The 17319-nt window shown below is 34.5% G+C and overlaps 1 protein-coding gene and 2 non-coding genes across 3 annotated transcripts; all 3 read right to left on the bottom strand.

The window, feature by feature from the left end:
* Positions 1–1821: 1821 nt before the first annotated feature.
* On the bottom strand, positions 1822–9608 carry LOC141824773 (uncharacterized). Its single transcript, XM_074712111.1, has 11 exons — positions 9596–9608; positions 7374–7466; positions 6309–6536; positions 6070–6183; positions 4857–4961; positions 4649–4780; positions 4219–4368; positions 3852–4001; positions 2837–2934; positions 2406–2613; positions 1822–2111 (listed from the first exon to the last, which is right to left on the bottom strand). The coding sequence occupies exons 2-11, from the start codon at positions 7384–7386 to the stop codon at positions 2026–2028; spliced, it is 1284 nt and encodes a 427-aa protein (XP_074568212.1). The 5' UTR covers positions 7387–7466; positions 9596–9608; the 3' UTR covers positions 1822–2025.
* LOC141825820 (small nucleolar RNA R160) lies at positions 8047–8126 on the bottom strand. The gene has a single exon (XR_012601570.1). It is a non-coding gene; the product is annotated as a small nucleolar RNA R160 (small nucleolar RNA).
* Positions 8861–8938, bottom strand: LOC141825818 (small nucleolar RNA R160). Its single transcript, XR_012601568.1, has one exon. It is a non-coding gene; the product is annotated as a small nucleolar RNA R160 (small nucleolar RNA).
* Positions 9609–17319: the final 7711 nt, after the last annotated feature.

Raw genomic sequence — 17319 nt, 5'->3', positions numbered from 1 at the left:
TTGCCGCCGCCACGCTTCCACGGTCGCCGCCGCGGATTCCGAAAGATCATCAACGACCGCCGTAGAGGGGGAGGCGGAGGCGGAGGAGGAGGAGGAGGCCGAGCCGGCGTGCTCTTCCTTGAAGCGGCGGCAATAGCACTGGAAGCAGAGGCCTCCTGTGGCAGAACTGCCGTGCAAGCCGCAGTTAGTGCACATCCGAAACCCTAAATCGATTTCGGGAACCTCTTCCATCGATCAATCTTACTATATCTGTGGCAAATCAACTAGAAATTTAAGCAACAGAAAAGAAATCACCACCAAAAATCGAATAACAATCAAACAAATACCTAATGCATCATCCCAAAGCTCGCATCGAAGAAAAAATTTACGAACGAAGAAATCAATCTCACAATATCCGATCCGTACAAAATCAACTGGAAATTGGGCAAAATCGAACTACATTCAAACAAACAACAAACGAATCATCCCAAATCTTGAATTAAAGAAAATACAAAGTAAAAAAAAAACAATTTAACGATCTGTACCAAATCAACCAGAAATTTGAGCAATGGAAAAGAAATCACCAACAAAAATCGAATCACAATCTCCCGTAGAAGAAATGCATCATCCCAAAGCTCGAATGCGAAAATCACAAGGAGGAAATCTCAGATGAGATCATACCTTGCGGTGGTCGCTCTTCTTCTGGTTTAACTTTGAATTTCTAGACTTGAGGTGGGTTTAAATAGATGGAGAGTCAGTTAAATTCTGAGAAAATTTCCTACTTTTTAGAAACAGAAAATTGAAAGTTGAAAATAGAAAAATAGCGGGAGTTTTGATGTAGATTTTGCAATTATGTTCTAATGTAACACGTTTTAAATTCAAATTTAATTATTCTTATATCAGGTACTTGCAAACGTATCCAATTTCTTTTAAACTAAAATTAAGTACTAACACGTCGTGTCTCGATGTCAATATATTTAGAAGTCAAATTATTCACTCAATCTCTCATGCCCAGCGGTATCAAACATGCATTATGCTACGCTTGACGTGAGTTGACGCCTCCGATAGTACCATTGAGTTTTGATTAATTGAAATAATGTCTTTTTTTCATAAGGATTAACTGTAATTTTTTAATTTATTTCTTTATATTATTGAAATTGAGTATAATTATATCCCCTTTTATACCATTATTTATATTTAAATAAATTTTATCTTATTTTATTATTATTAATTAAATTTTTTTTCTCTTTTTCGTTGGATGTATATATTTGTCATAATTTTATATTACCTAATTATAACATTTATTGATCATCTAAGTACATATTATATTATTTTAAACTTATCTTTCGAAGTTTTTCTTCAATAGATACAATTTTGACTTTCTTTTTAATACTTTCTTTTCTTATTCTGTTTATCCTCATATATCCACACATCCATCTTAATATCTTCATCTTTTAATTCTCATCTTTTATTGATATACTCGAGTCATAATCCAATATTTAATATCATATAATATATCAGATCTAATCACCATTTTATAAAACTTTTTTGAAATTTTAAAAGTACTTTATAATTATATAAAATATCCAATGCTAATCTCCATTTTAATTATCTTATTTGTATTATATATAAAACATTTCTCAATCTTTCTATCATCTTACAAAAATCATCTTAAATATTTAAAACTATTAATTTTAAGCAATTCATCCCTTTCTTTTGTATCAAAGTGAAACTCTAATGACTAAATATTTTGATAAAATGTATCAAAAAATATAATATATTCCAACGCAATAAAAATATTTTCTCAATAACAACAAAATCAAATTAATTTTTACAAATATATAAACGAAAAAAATATTAACTTCTGATATTTTTAATAGTCACATAGTCACCGTTGCTTCCACATTAGATAAACCATAACAAGTCTATCCAAAAACAAATACATTATCCAAAGCAGATGCGAGATTAGGCTGCATTGGAGTTCCATTAAAAAAAAAAGATTCGTACTTGGTGTTTTTTTTTTTGCAACTGAAATTGTAACCGGTTTCAATAAGGCTTAAACTTCCTTGCATCTCTCAGTTGTTTGATACGTTTCTTATCTTGCTCGAATTTGCTCTGCAACATCAAAATCTCTGCAAAAGAAACGGCAAGATGAGAGAAAGAGCAGGAAGGATGAGCTGCAAAATCCATTCAATTCTAACTGTAAATTCCAAAAACCCACTAAACTATTGAGGAAAGATTATACTATTGAGGAAACTTGTGTAAATGGAGATCCAAGGAATAAAGTTTCATCTGAAGGTTCTTAACCAGATATAAGATGTCAGATTAGATGATGGTGCAGTCGTAATTTCCAAAGATGCAAAATCTTACCTTTTATACTCACCATTAGTTTTAAGCTAAACAGAAATAGGGAAAAGCAAACTTACCACTTCTCCGTGCTTCCCGTTTTTGAAATCTATAAAAATCTTCTGCAACTTTGCTTTTCTTTTTAGCCATGTTATCCAGCACAGCAGCTTGAGCAACCGAACCCACAGTTATTCCACTTTCTGGATCAGTTGTTTTCTTCCTGCCTTTGTGGTGCACCACGACTGTCCATCCTCCTTCAGCAGCCTGTGCTTCTCTTTCTTTCCTTTCCTGCAAATTATAGAACACGAGTGTCAAATTTGTATAGCCAAAGCTCCGGGTAGAGATATAATGATGTACAAATCTAATGAATCAACGGTCATTTTCAATTATGTTATGCACTTTAAAAAGACAGCAAAGTACAGGCAAGTGAATGGCGTTCGGGTTCGGGCAAAGCCGACACCTGAATATCTAGTTTACATATGGCGATACAGTGGGTGACAAAGCAAAATACCTTCTCTAGTTGTGCTTCATGAGCAATTATAAACTCATCGATTCTTTCTTGTAGTATCTTCAAGCCCGGTCTGTTCTGCTTGTAGTCATTAAGCCACTCTGAAAAAGTAGGAGGCGGATCAGCCATATTCTGTGATATGGAAGACTACTGCAAAGGTAAAATCGACACAGTTTTCTGCCTCTGAGAATGCAAAATAATAGAACAAATAAACCACACAACATACTTTCTAGCTGCAGTAAATTATTGTGAATCAGAAAAGATTATCACAAGCACAAGTATTTGGCACCACAAGAAATTTGAGAAACTACATGATGATCCAATGGATCTTAAAATGCCAAAACTAAGATGACTTGACAGGAGATGAGTGACGGATATGTAACTGTAATCTTAGTTTTATTTTCAAAGGACCTGTATATTTTTATGATTCTACAGGTAGTTCAACTGCTCTAATACAAATGAAGCACAAATAAATAGTCAACACAAACCTATGGTTTTATGATCTCAATGAGATCAAGTGGGCATGCTAATAAGTGTTTAAACTGCCTCGGTTAGAAACACATTGAGATGGCAGTTTGATTGCATCTCTCTTCTGTTCATTTTCTGGCATCTTCTGAGATCGAGCCAAATATGAGAAAACTTTGAAGCTATTTTCTCTTTTAAACCTGAGAAACCAGGATTCACATCTTGATAGCCAAAACTATCACCTTATGCTTGCAAGGAGACCTACATGCAGTGACTCCCCACAAAGCCAACATTAGCAGGGAGAACTATGGCCAGATAGGAAAAAGATTGGTGCACTGTTTCATTTTTTAAAAAAGGTTTCTTATTTGGCTCACCTCCTAAAATATAAACCAAGTCATATGTGGAAACCAAGTCATCGGATAATCTCGGAAAGTTCTCAAAATCTATGTTTTCCCAAAGCATGTTCTCTTATACAAACAAATAGTGGGAAAAAAATCGGAGACAGATATATATATCCTTATAGGACTATAGTCAAAGAGGGAAAGCAATATACTTCTCATTCCACAAGAACAATCTTCATCCGCCAAGGATATCTCATCAACCTTTATAGCATCCACTGTATTGAGAATTCCAAGTTCACTGTTGTTCTTTGATATATGAAGATCACTCACCTTTTTGCTCTTTTTATTCTTCTTTACTTTCTCTGTCAAATAAAAAAAATGAATATATTATCTCAGAAACTATACATCTAAGCAATTTCAAACTCTAAAAAGCTATGCTTTTCACTACGGAAGCATGTTCACTTATAGAAATAAATACTGGACGACATATCTGTAACATATATATATATCATTATATAACCAAGCTAAAACAAGCAAGGCAATAGCAATATCCAAAGTAAAAGAAGGAAAGCAATATACTTTTTATTCCACTAGAACAATCTTCATCCACCAAGGATCTCTCATTAACCGTTTCAGCATCTACTGTACTGAGAATTCCCAGTTTACTATTGTTCTTTGATACATGAAGAGCATTCTCCTTTTCCCTCTTTTCATCCTTCTTAACCTTCTCTGTCACATAAACAAAATAAATATGAACACATTATCTCAGAAATTATATATCAGTAAGTAATCAAAAAGCTCTCAAATGTTATGCTTTTCCCTACGAAAGCCTATTCACTTATAAAAGTAAATACTGGAAAACATATCTATAATGTATCTACATGCATTCTAATCATTTTCTGACCAAATTATATAAAGTAATATACTTCTCATTCCACTAGAACAATCTTCATTCATATACACATATATATCACTATATGACCAAAATTAAAGAAAGAAAATAAGGTACTTTTCATTCCACTAGAACAATCTTCATGCACCAAGGATATCTGGTGAACCTTTTCGGCTTCCAGTTTACTATTGTTCTCTGATACAAAAAGATCAACATCCTTTTTGCTCCTTTTGGACTTCTTTACCTTTTCTGTCAAATAAAATAAATACAAACATATTTATAAACTGTACTCCAGTAGGTTCTTTTAAGAGCTACTGAATCTCACTAGTTTTGACTCTTTCTCCAGAATACACTTCCTCGACACCGGGACAGCAAACGACCTCACTTCCTCCTTCAAACTCTGGAGAGTCATGTCCTGATGCCTGAGCAACTAGAAGAAAAAAATAGAATCTGCATGAGTATGACAATAGCAAAGTATACAGGTGGAACACGGGAATATATTTTCCAAAACACACATTTTTAAGAGGTCAAATATAGAAACAGAAAATGCAATTAGAATTAGCTACTCTTACTGTCCAAATACATTCAGCTACTTTCCCAACATTTTGAAGAAATTTTACAGCTATGCTCAACTGATATATTCATATATCAAGGAATAATCAAAATGTAGAGGTAAAATAGACCCTTTAGCAAATGATATGAAATTTCTAAGTGTTCGAATTGCTCACCAGATTTTCCCTTATTTAGATAAATTTTCACAAAAATATTTTGTATTTCACCTTTTCATCTTCCTTTTCAGAAATTTATCTTTCTTCTACAAATGGCATGGATTTATTTCACTTATGTTCTATATATTCCAATCAACAAACAAAAAGGTACATATCTATACTTTCATTCAATAAGATTCACCAGTGACATTTGAATCTTGACCATACTATCACAATTTACAACTCCTAAGCTTAGCTATAAATTGATAAGAACTTTTTAATCTAGTAACAAATTTGAAATTCAATGAATATTATTAGAGTTTAGAAAGTCAGTGTATTGATGTCTACACAAATGTATTGCTTTTTAATCTAGTAACACTTGAATCTTGGCCATGCTTTTGCTTCATCTTTTAAGAAACGACACATTAATACATGAATAATGGAGGAGGAGGAGGAGGAGGAGGAGGAGGAGGGGAGGGGGTAGGGAAAAAATTATAGAAATTGCTTTTCTTTTGCAGATAGTAGTCATGAATCTTAACAGCACATGCCCAAGAACAATTTAGGCTCTAATAAATTTGTCATGATTCTTAAAACATTATGTGTGAAAGAGATCTCAATGTCTATCAATTGATTCATTGTTGAATAAACACAATGTTATCCATTGTGTGACAGTTCACAGATAATCATGTGATAGCATTATACAGAGGAACTGGAGCCAGACTAAAGCATCAGATGTGTTACTAAAAATAAACTAATTTTATCTAAGATCATCAATGATTAACTCGGAAGTAGCCCCAAGACCATGAAAAATTGGATCATACATACTTATACCTTTTAAAATATCATCTCCAACTTCAGTAGAAGCACCTTCGACATTTGGAATAACAGATTCCTTCTTTACCCTAAGTTTCTTTCTTCTCAGCTTAAGCAAAGGCTTTTCAACATCTTTTGCAAGTAGATGCAATGCATTTGTTAGTTCCAATTTCCAAACTGATGTGATTCAATATATAAAAAAACATGTAGTTTAAAAGTAGGTAAACGACATTACAAATGGATATACAAACATTTACCTTCCACAATGCTCAAACTACTTCCAACTTCAGTAGAAGCTCCAACATTTGGATCAGTGTAACTTAGCTGACTTGGTTCTTCTTTTAACTTAAGCTTCTTCCTTTTAAGCTTAAGCAAAGTTCTCTCAACACCTTTGGCTTCTTTTCCATCTTTTAACTTAAGATTCTTCTTTTTTGGCTTAAGCAGAATATTTTTGGCCCCTTCTCTTTCTTTTCTAGATTTCTTATCTAACAATAGAAGGGAAATTATGTACAAGTAAGATCAGAATTTCTTTTTAAATAATTCTCATGTGGAATAGGCTTATGAATCCAAATATAACAATGTGAGTTACTTTAGCTAAGAACAACAATAACTTTCTTTAAAGAAATTCTCATGTGAAACAGGCTTCTGGTTCCAAATGCAACTACTTGAGATTAGTTCTAACTAAGAAAAATAATCTTTGAACAATTGGTTTCTCCTTAAAAGGTACAAATTAGTACTATACAGTTTAACAATGTTGAATTATCTTAGACTAATGCCCAGTAGCAGAAAAGATCATCATGATTCAGGAGCTTTAAAATCAAATGAAAAATCTAAAAGAAATTATATGAATAAATTTATTGTAGAAACCAATATGAAAACAAATGAATACGAAGTGTTTGTATATTTACAAAAAAATTTTACATACTACCAAATGTTAACTAACTTGGGAAAAATGATTTGCTTTAGTCAGTTTATTTCAAAAGCTTCATCCTTTTTGGAGCATATTCCTTTATCTTTAGGAAATTTATCACTGATACTTTATATTTATCTTCTTTTCTGCTCTCCAAACATATTGGATGGACCAATATCAAGTAAAAGATTCCCCAAAACTAATAAATTGTGTAACTAGTCCTACACAAGGATGGTAACAGTAACATTGTGATGTCCATGTAGAACAAATAACAAAAAAATAGTATAACTCGCATGACATTAGTCAGATAGAAATTAGAATACAAAGAATATAACTATGTGACTTAACAGACATGAATCTACTGTGGGCATCAAAAGTAGCTAGTTTACATACGTATAGCTCAGCTTCTCACCTTTCTTTGCCATCTTGTTCGGGTATTTATTATTTATCTTCCTTCCACAATGTTTTTACAGAAGTTAGATCAAGACTATGCAACACTTCTTACCTGATCAAGCAAACAAAACAACTTTAGGATGATGGCATTTATTGTCTGAGCTGACATTAAGTCAACAAGGAGGTATCATCAGTGATGTAGCCCAAAAAAACCTGAATAAATTAGACATTATATTGCTAAAATAAAAATAAGATAAATGAGGTGAAATATTATTCACAACTGTTATTATCAAATGACAATTTAAATTACTTTTCATCAAGATATAAAAATGTTATTTTGTATAATTGTTTACGCCTCATCTTCATACTTTTATAATTGTTCCCTTCCACGTTCTCACTGCTCCAAAATTCATCTAAACGATGGACACAATATTGATACAGCAGGAAAAGGACATAAACATCTCAAGAACAAATATACCATAAATGAATCTCAACTGAAAAGTTGCTGATATGAAGGTGAAAATTCACTTTATAAAAAGTAAAGAGACTATTTCTCTTAAAAACCCTGAATGACTAATTACTAATAACTAGTAAAATTAACAAAATAATTAATATTTAAAAATTATACGATAAATTATAAGATTTTATCCCTAGTTTCAAACCAGATCACAAACTCATTGCAAGTTAATGACAGCAATCAGAGAACTTTGAAGGTCATTGTGATGTTTAATTTCAACATTAACTTCAGACCAACAATTCTCATCATCTAGCTTATTAAAAAAAAATCATATGTCATTAGAAAACTTAAACACTCTCCTGAAAAGGAAAAATAATTCAATTAGATTAAAGATAAAGTCAAAAAAAAAATTCATACTAAACCTCTGATAGATAATATAAGTTGCTGCATAGAAGCTAAATCTTGATAGAAGAAAATAAACTAAATCAACTATCAAATGCAATATATGATGGAGTCCTAAATTAAAGAGTTGATAATCCCTTCTCTTATAAAAATTCAATAGCGCATTAGACATCTTCCTACTAAAGCTGAATGTCATCAGCAATGTCTTGTAATTTCTACCTTTATGTACCAACTAAAGGATAGAGGATAAAGTGGCTAAAATTTAGTGAGAACTGAGAAGTGTGTAAGAGTAGTGTGAAAAGTATTGAAAATAATAGGCAAAGCCACAATGGTTTTCACTATCCCCTCCTTGCCCTCAATGAGGACAGAAAGCCAAAATGAGAGCAAGGATGAATATACTCAAAATAAACAATTTGAGCTCCTTTAATACAAATATGTACACAATATTTATCTGTTCTGTCCGTAAAGAGACAAGCAAAAACTTGAATCAATCAATTGAACAACAATAGTAAACAGTCAACGAGATCATTATTCTCAAATAAGTGATAAAAAAACATAGGGAACAAAAAAAGACCAGAAATCTTTATTTTGCCCAAAATAAATCATCAAGCAACAAGTACATTAGCATTTGTGATAGGCCACAATAAAGCAATCAGAGAACTTTGAAGACCATAGTAAAGTATTATCCACATCAGCATCAGATCTACAACTCTCATCATTTTGCTTTGTCTCTAAAATAATAATAATAAAAAATGTATGATTTTAAGGTGAAGAGCAAAGGTCATATATTTGACATGAATAAAGACGAGTCTCATCATTTTGTAACAGGACTAATAAAACTAAGACTGTCAGATAGCGAAGAAACTATTTGACATGAATAAAGACGAATCTAAATTTTTTTATATCGAACTTGTTTGGCAATGACACAGACCACTTATTCTCTACATTTGTTGTATTCCTACAGAAAATAAAACTTTTTCTAAGCTAAATCTTGACAGAAAAAAATACATGGGAATGAAGAAACTGAGTCACCCATGAACTAATTTTCTTCTGGCAAACAATCAATTTAGCACCTAAATACCAATTTCTCGCAATTTCCTTGAAGACAACTACTGTCAGCAAGGGGCTAATAGTGCACAGTACGACATTCAAATTATAAATCGTTAAAAAAAGGAAGGAAAATTAACTAAATGGATCATGCTGGAGACCAAACATGATTCGCTACTCCATATCTTTAACTAACTCTTCAATTTCTAAAATGTCGACGAAAAGATTAGCAGACTTATAGATCTGCTAAAAAAATCTTAAATTTTCAATAATCAAAGGAACAAAGCATTTTTCTAATTGAGATCTAGTACACAAGAAATTCAAAAGTGGCCTACCTGAGGAATGTGTGGGCGTCTTTGCGCGGTGGTTAGTTCTCAGCGCCGCCGCTTACTCGAGGTTTTTGTAGGTGGAAGCTACGCTGTCTGGAAACGGTATTTAGATTGCCGTCCCCGTTTCCGAAACGTTGGCGCGGAAACTTACAAGAAACGGTGGAGGATGTAGCGGCGTCGGGGCTTGGTGAGAAGAGCAGACACGGCGTCGGGGCCGTGTGGTAGAGGAAAGGCGAGGAAGGGAAAAAGAAGAGAAGAGGGGACGGCGCTTCCTGGGTTCGTGAGGGAAGGAGACGCGCGGCTCCTTCTCCCGGCAGCAGCAGGGGGCACGCGGTGGTGGCTTCGATCTGCGGCTGAGCGCGATGGCAAGGCGGCAGAAGATGAGAGAGAGGAGAAGAGGTGAAGGTGGGATTCGGCTTCGCGTTGGCAGCCCCTCCGGTCGGCGTCGACGGCAGAGACAAAAAGAGCTGCGGCGCAACAAAATAGCGATTGGGAAAAGGGGCACTGTTTCTTAACGGTTCCTAATGGGTTTGGGATTTGGGTTTAAACCATTAACCTATTAATCTAAAAAAATTCATCCATTAACCAATTAAATTCACTAAACCTCCAACCCTAAATGAATTAGGATTTAATTGATCAAACCCCATTCACATTAGATTTATTTAATTAACCCCTCCTAAATTAAAGTTAAAGCTATTTAACTTTAGGTCTTTGACACTGTAGGTCTTCGACGTTTTCAAAAATCGAAAACTTCAACGATTGTCGTTTCCTGTTTTCGTTTTCGTGTTTCCCATTTTCCGTCTCCAAATTTTCAGACAGCATAGGGTGGAAGAATTGGTAACACATATATAGAAACGGTAATTATCAAAAAGCCCCCAATTATTTCAGAATGTTTCAAAATACCTATAAGTTTGATTAATGTTAAAATACCTTAATTGTTTTGTTTTATTATCAAAATATTTATTTTTGCGCTCCTAAAATAGTTGATAATAAAATAATTTTTAGAAAAACAATATTAATTAAATCATGTGAGTATTTTGAAAATATTCACAAATATTGGTAGACATTTGAAAATTACCCATTTAATAAATTAGGTCACGGAGAGAATGGATAAAGGATGATTGGGATGAAGAAGATTGAGCCTAGAATTCGCATTAAAGCCCAGATTAATTAGAAACATCAGATATTAATGATCGATTCACAATAAAGCCCAGACATTGTTATTCATTCGAAAGAATTTGAACTTGAAAACAAAATTCAAATGAAAATAAACTCGAGGCATTTCAGTTTTTAAATTGTTATTTTACCATACATAATTAACAAATTGATTCAATAATTTTTTTCGCATTTAAAGTTTTAATATTTAGAGATAATATTTTATCCAAATCTAATTTTCAATTCTTTAAAAGAAATGAGAATTAATTTTTAAAAAAATACTTTTAATACTATATACATATATATATAATTGTATTCTATTTTTTTTTAAATATTTTCTTTAATGCATAAATAATACGTTCACATGAAAGACAAACAATAAGCAAAAGAAAAAAACCCGCCAGAATCTCATGCATTAAATTGATAACGAATATATAATAAATGAACTGACTCACTTAGTTTCCTAAGTTTGTTTTCAAAGATGGCTATTTAGTCACTCTATATTTCTCTCTGCACAACAACAATCCAAGCAAGAAGACCAAACGAGATACTTGTCGTCAACGTTGAGGGCTTGAAGTAGATGCCGATAATAGATGTCAGAGGCCCGGCAACGCGGCAGTCGGAGGGGAGAGGTGACAAGAAAACTAGAGTCGGCGTACAGAGGAAGGAAGTCGAGGGAGGAGCCGAGAGGGAGTGGCGGAGGAATTCGAGGTCGAGCGAGCGAGAGATTAGATCGACACGGAGAACCGGAGATGGCCGAACGTTAAGCGGCGGTGGGAGGAGGGAGAGGAAATCGAGAAGAAGGTTTTAGGGTGAGACAGCATGCAATTTAAATACGGATCGGATCGGGTGACAAATCCGAATCCGATTAAATTAACAAGGTTTAAAATTTAATATATATATATATATATATATATATATATATATATATATATATATAATTTATTTATTTCCTTTATAAGTTTTAGTGGGATAATAAATGATCGCATGACCATGAATTACGGATTGGATGTTAAATTCAAATCCGGTTAATGCTTTTCTTTCTGAACGAATTGATCTGGTAGTGACATATTAAAAATAATTTGTAGATAGATTTGGTAATATTATTGGACAGGAATCCGATAATGTAATATGATCCAATTTAATATAAAATATAATTATTATATATAAACTGATAAAATTTAAATTTCCAGAGAAAGTTCTTTTAACATTAAAGATAGGTTCAGCTCAGACTTAAGGCACTCTTTATGATACATTAGTTAAAAGAAGGCATTATTTGGCTTTTGCACTCACTCGAGTATGGTACTTTTTTTTTCCTTCCAAATCCCATTAATGGGTCAACAATTGAACACTTTGAGAAACTGTTAAAATTTAAATTTTCAAAGACAATTTTTTAATATAAAATATGATTAATATAGATAAACTGTTAAACTTTTCAATGAAAGTTTTTTAAACATATATATTATTTATCTTGCTTAAACATCTTTTATTATTTATCTCCTTGTACTCAATCTATTTTTTATTGCATTTCCATTACACAATCTAAAATGTGCTCGACATGCTAATACATTCACGAGAAGATTGCAGTGGGCTTTCAATTCTTTGTGAGATGATAAGATCAATCCATGAATATCTAATTAATTACATATAATTGTTTGGAAAACTAGGATTGTGCTCTTCACATTCAAAACAAAGTCACAGTAAATATAGACCAATTAGATATAAGTTAAGCCCAAACCAAACACAATTTGCACTCTAAACGCCCCTTTGATTATACTTTTTAAAGAACATATTAGGATACATTCGTTAAAAGAATGCATAATTTGGATTTAGCATTTACGTATAATACTTTTTTTTTCTTCCAAAATCCAATGGACTATTTTTTTTAATCAAAGATGAGTAATCCAACCCTATAAAATTTACCACCAAGAACCAAAATAAATCCACAATTTACCACCAACAACCAAAATATATCCGAAAGCACATAACACATTGAGTATACTTGTAGGTAGGTCTTTGAGAGTCATTTGATGAAATATGAAGATATAGCATTAGATAGGGATCAATCAACTAAATCAATCAACTAAATAGTTGATGCAATTGATGATCATGAGATGATGATGAACACCAAAACAAACTGATATAATTCTAATAGCAAAAGGCATTTTACTGAACTAAATTTCGTCCATACAAAAAACTAAACTTGCAGGGACTTCAGCTCCGTACGATTACATGGAGAGAGGTCAATTAAAGATATAATTATAACCCCTCTTCCCCAAAATCGCGGCAGTGATGGCCGCGGCAGAGGCGGCCGCTGCCGCGTTGGTGGCAGCGACGGCCGCGGCAGAGGCGGCCGCTGTCGCCTTGGAGACGGCTGCTTTCGCCTTGGAGGCGGCCGCTGCCGCGTTGGTGGCAGCGACGGCCGCGGCAGAGGCGGCCGCTGTCGCCTTGGAGGCGGCTACTTTCACCTTGGAGGCGGCCGCTATCGCCTTGGAGGCGGCCGCTGTTGCCTCGGTGGCAGCGACGGCCGTGGCCTGGGAAGCGGTAGCAGCGGCCTGGGAAGCGGCCGCAGCGACCTGAGAAGCGGCGGAGGCAGGCATGGTTTTTGCCGATCAGAGTAGTCACGAGAGGAATAGATGAAATGCTAAACCCTAAAAATGTGGAATCGCGGATGCGGCTTCTTATTGATCCCGTAAAGCTTAACGGGTTCTGATCCGAAACTCATTAACCAATTAACCATATGCCCATTAACCCTTTTAACCTTTAACCCTTTAACTCATTAATCAAATATCCTTTTAATCCATTAATTAATTAATCATTTAACCTTTAATCTAATTAAACTTCTAATTAATCTTTTAATTCCATTATTAATCATTTAACCTAATACCATTAATCTCTTTAATAAACCAAATAAACCTCTAACCCATTAATATAATTATATGAGTTAGGATTAATTTGATTAATCAAATCAATCAATTCCATCTTTCATAAATCCCTTATAGTTAAATTTTATTTACGAATTTACCCCCTTTAGGTTATGGTATTTTACATTTTCCCTTACTAACAAAAATTTGATCCCCAAATTTTATTATCTTCATACTACGATGCAGAAAATACAACATAAATTTAAATCATACCTCAAGCAAATAGCTGGGGATATCGAGCTCGGATAACATCCTCCAGCTCCCATGTAGCCTCCTCATCTGTATGATGCTGTCATCCGACTTTTACAAGTCGAATGGTTTTGTTCCGCAGCTGTCGCTCCATCCGGTCAAAAATACACACCGAAATCTCCTCTTAAGTCGCGTCCGGCTGAAGAGGAACAGGTACATCCCTCAGAATATGCGAAGGATGAGGTACGTATCTCCGCAGCATAGAAACATGAAATACGCTATGTACACCCGCAAGTGTCGGTGGTAGTGCCAAGCGGTATGTCACCTCACCAATTCACTTTAGTATCTCAAAGGGACCAATGTATCATGGAGCAAACTTTCCTTTCAATCCGAACTTCTTCACCCCTTTCGTGGGTGAAACTCGTAAAAACACATGATTGCCCACAGAGAACTCCAATGGCCGACGTTTTCGATCTGCATAACTTTTCTGTCTATCCTGAGCCTCTGACATAACTGTTATTATGTCCTGAGCCTCTGTCTATCCTGAGCCTCAAATGGAGTCATCTGAATAATAGAATGATAACTGTTATTATACGCAAACTCTATCAAATGTAAGTGATCCTCCCAGCTACCACCAAAATTCATAACACAAGCTCTCAATAAGTCCTCCAGAGTCTGGATAGTGCGCTCTGACTGACTGTCTGTCTGGGGATGAAATATTGTACTGAAGTGAAGCTCTGTGCCAAGTGTCTGCTGCAGACTCTATCAGATAACTGCGGATCTCTATCAGAAATAATACTAGCCGGTATTCCATGTAATCTGATAATCTCTCTGCAATAGACATCTGCTAGACGATCCAGTGAATCTATCCGACGTATCGGAAGGAAAATGTGCGGATTTGGTTAATCGATCAACGATTACCCAAATCGCATCATGTCCCTTCCGAGTCATTTTCCGAATTTGTCGTTGCATTTAGAGTCTAAGAGCATGGTTTTACGATTAGTTTCTCAGAATTAATCGTTGCATTTTAGGACTTAGGTTTAGAGTTTGTTCGGATTTATTTTCGTATCGAATAACCAAAAGTCGTATGAGTTTAGATCCGTATTTGCTTCGTATTGGTCGGAGTATTGGGTTTATCGGATTTTGAGTTGCTCGATCTAGGTTGTGAGATGGAAATGACATGGCAAAGATCTCCGGTAATAATATGTAAATATGCTGATATATTTTTCTAGTTAGGTAGAAAATTTATACTAGTCGTGTATCAGGTACATCTTGTTATATGACCCCTGTATCCCGAGGACGAGGTCGACCGCTGAGACGACCTGTTAGGTCCGAGGAGCCGAATATTATTGAGGAGGAGAGAGATTTATGGGATCAGGATCGTAATATACTTACTGGAGAGCAGAGTTCTCAGGCTCAGGGGATTCATCCAGTCATGCCTACATCTGCTCCGGCTGCTAAGAGTCGTCTTATGACCTTGGCTAAATCGGCCAAGGAATGCTTCACTCTATTTCACGGAGGATCTGATCCGTGGAAAGCTCGGTCGTGGATGGAGAATTTAGTGGATACCTATGAGTATATGGATTGTACGGGCGCAGAGAGGGTCGGATTGGCTACTTATCACCTATGAGATGAGGCGCTTACTTGGTGGAAGATACAGAAGACCATATTTGGAGAGTGGGAAGTGACATGGACAGAGAGAGACATTCGAGAGAGAGTTCTTCCCGGCGACCTTCCGCAGGGTACACCGCCAGGAGTTCTTGAGTCTGAAGCAAGGAGAAAGATCGGTTACAGAATATAACTCAGAATTTAAGAAACTTTCAGAGTTCTGTCCACAACTGGTGGCACAGGACGAGGATCGGATGGACCAGTTTATACAGGGCCTAGCTGCATATATTCGAGACGGGATGTCAAAGTCTTCTATCAGCTCATACAGAGAGGCCTTAGACCGAGCACTGGCTATCGAATTAACTCGACAGCAGATATCTAAAGAGAAAGAGGTTTTAAATCAAGGCGCTCGTGTTAAGATGAGGAGTCGAGACTCTCAGTCGACTATTCAAAAGCGATAGAGGAATAGACAGACATTTAGAGGACAGTTCCAAGACTTCTACCTGCAAAGACACTGAACTTGTGGCACAATTGTTACTCCTTGGTCTATATTTTCCATATAAGTGAATTGAAAACAATCATCCATCATTTTCTCGTATTTATTCTCCTCTTCCTTTTACTCAAACCATCAATTGCAGAACAAATAACATACATATAGAAATGGTAATTATCAAAAGCCCCAATTGTTTCAGAATGTTTTAAATTACCCATAAATTAATGTTAAAATGCCTTAATGTTTTATTATCAAAATATTTATTTTTGCAATCCTAAAATAATTGATAATAAAACATTTTTAAAAAAATAATATTAATCAAGTCATGTGAGTATTTTGAAAATATTCACAAATATTGATAGACATTTGAAAATTACCCATTTAATAAATTAGGGCACGAAGGGAATGGATGGATGATGATTGAGATGAAGAAGATAGGGCGTAAAATTCGCATTAAAGCCCAAATTAATTAGAAACCATGTGTTAAATATATCAGATATTAATGATCGATTCACAATGAAGCCCAGGCATTGTTATTCATTCGAAAGAGTTTGAACTGGAAAACAAAAATCAAATGAAAATAAACTCGAGGCATTTCAGTTTTTAAATTGTCATTTTACCATACATAATTAACAAATTAATTCAATAATTTTTTTGCATTTAAAGTTTTAATATTTAGAGATAATATTTTATCCAAATCTAATTTTCAATTCTTTAAAAGAAATGAAAATTTTTTTAAAAAATTAATTTTAATACTATATACATATATATAATTGTTTTTTTTTTTTTTAATTTTATTTTTATGTTTTCTTTAACGCATGAATAATACGTTAACATGAAAGACAAACAATAAGCGAAAGAAAAAAAACCACGAATCTCATGCATTAAATTAAAAATTAACGAATATGATAAATGAACTGGCTCAACTAGTTTCCTAAGTTTTCAAAGATGGCTATTTAGTCACTCTATATTTCTCTCTGCACAACAAGAATTGCAGCTTAAATAACAGAACTCGTGAGAGCTGGAGGTGCAAAAACAACTCAAAAATGTTAATGTGCGTGACTCGAAATTAAAGGTCTCAAAGTAATAACTGGAAGAATGAATACATGTGCCCTCCATGGAAAATCTTCATGCGAGCAAACACCGATAGAGCTTGCATGGTGTTTGGACAAAATTAAGCTTCAAATCCTATGCTTCCTTCCATTCATTCCCAGGAGTCTTCTCCATAGGGTTTGCTAAGGCTACCTTTACGCCGACCACTCATCTTCGCTTTCTTGCTCGACAAAAGCTTCAAACTGGCTTCCAAAGTAATGGTCTGGGGGTTGAAACTCTGAGCATAGCAAATGGTAGTAAGTCACTTG

This window comes from Curcuma longa, chromosome 3 (assembly GCF_044706935.1).
Source record: "Curcuma longa cultivar G26 ecotype Majalengka, Jawa Barat chromosome 3, ITB_CL_G26_1.1, whole genome shotgun sequence".
NCBI lineage: Eukaryota > Viridiplantae > Streptophyta > Magnoliopsida > Zingiberales > Zingiberaceae > Curcuma > Curcuma longa.
Note: the sequence above shows the minus strand (reverse complement) of the source record. Positions and strands in the feature narration are given on the sequence as shown.

Coding starts and splice junctions, on each gene's coding strand:
- LOC141824773 (XM_074712111.1), bottom strand. Junction 4,369..4,648: donor TTGTTCTAGTGGAATGAAAA/GTACCTTATTTT, acceptor TTTATGTGACAG/AGAAGGTTAAGAAGGATGAA. Junction 4,002..4,218: donor TTGTTCTAGTGGAATAAAAA/GTATATTGCTTT, acceptor TTTATTTGACAG/AGAAAGTAAAGAAGAATAAA.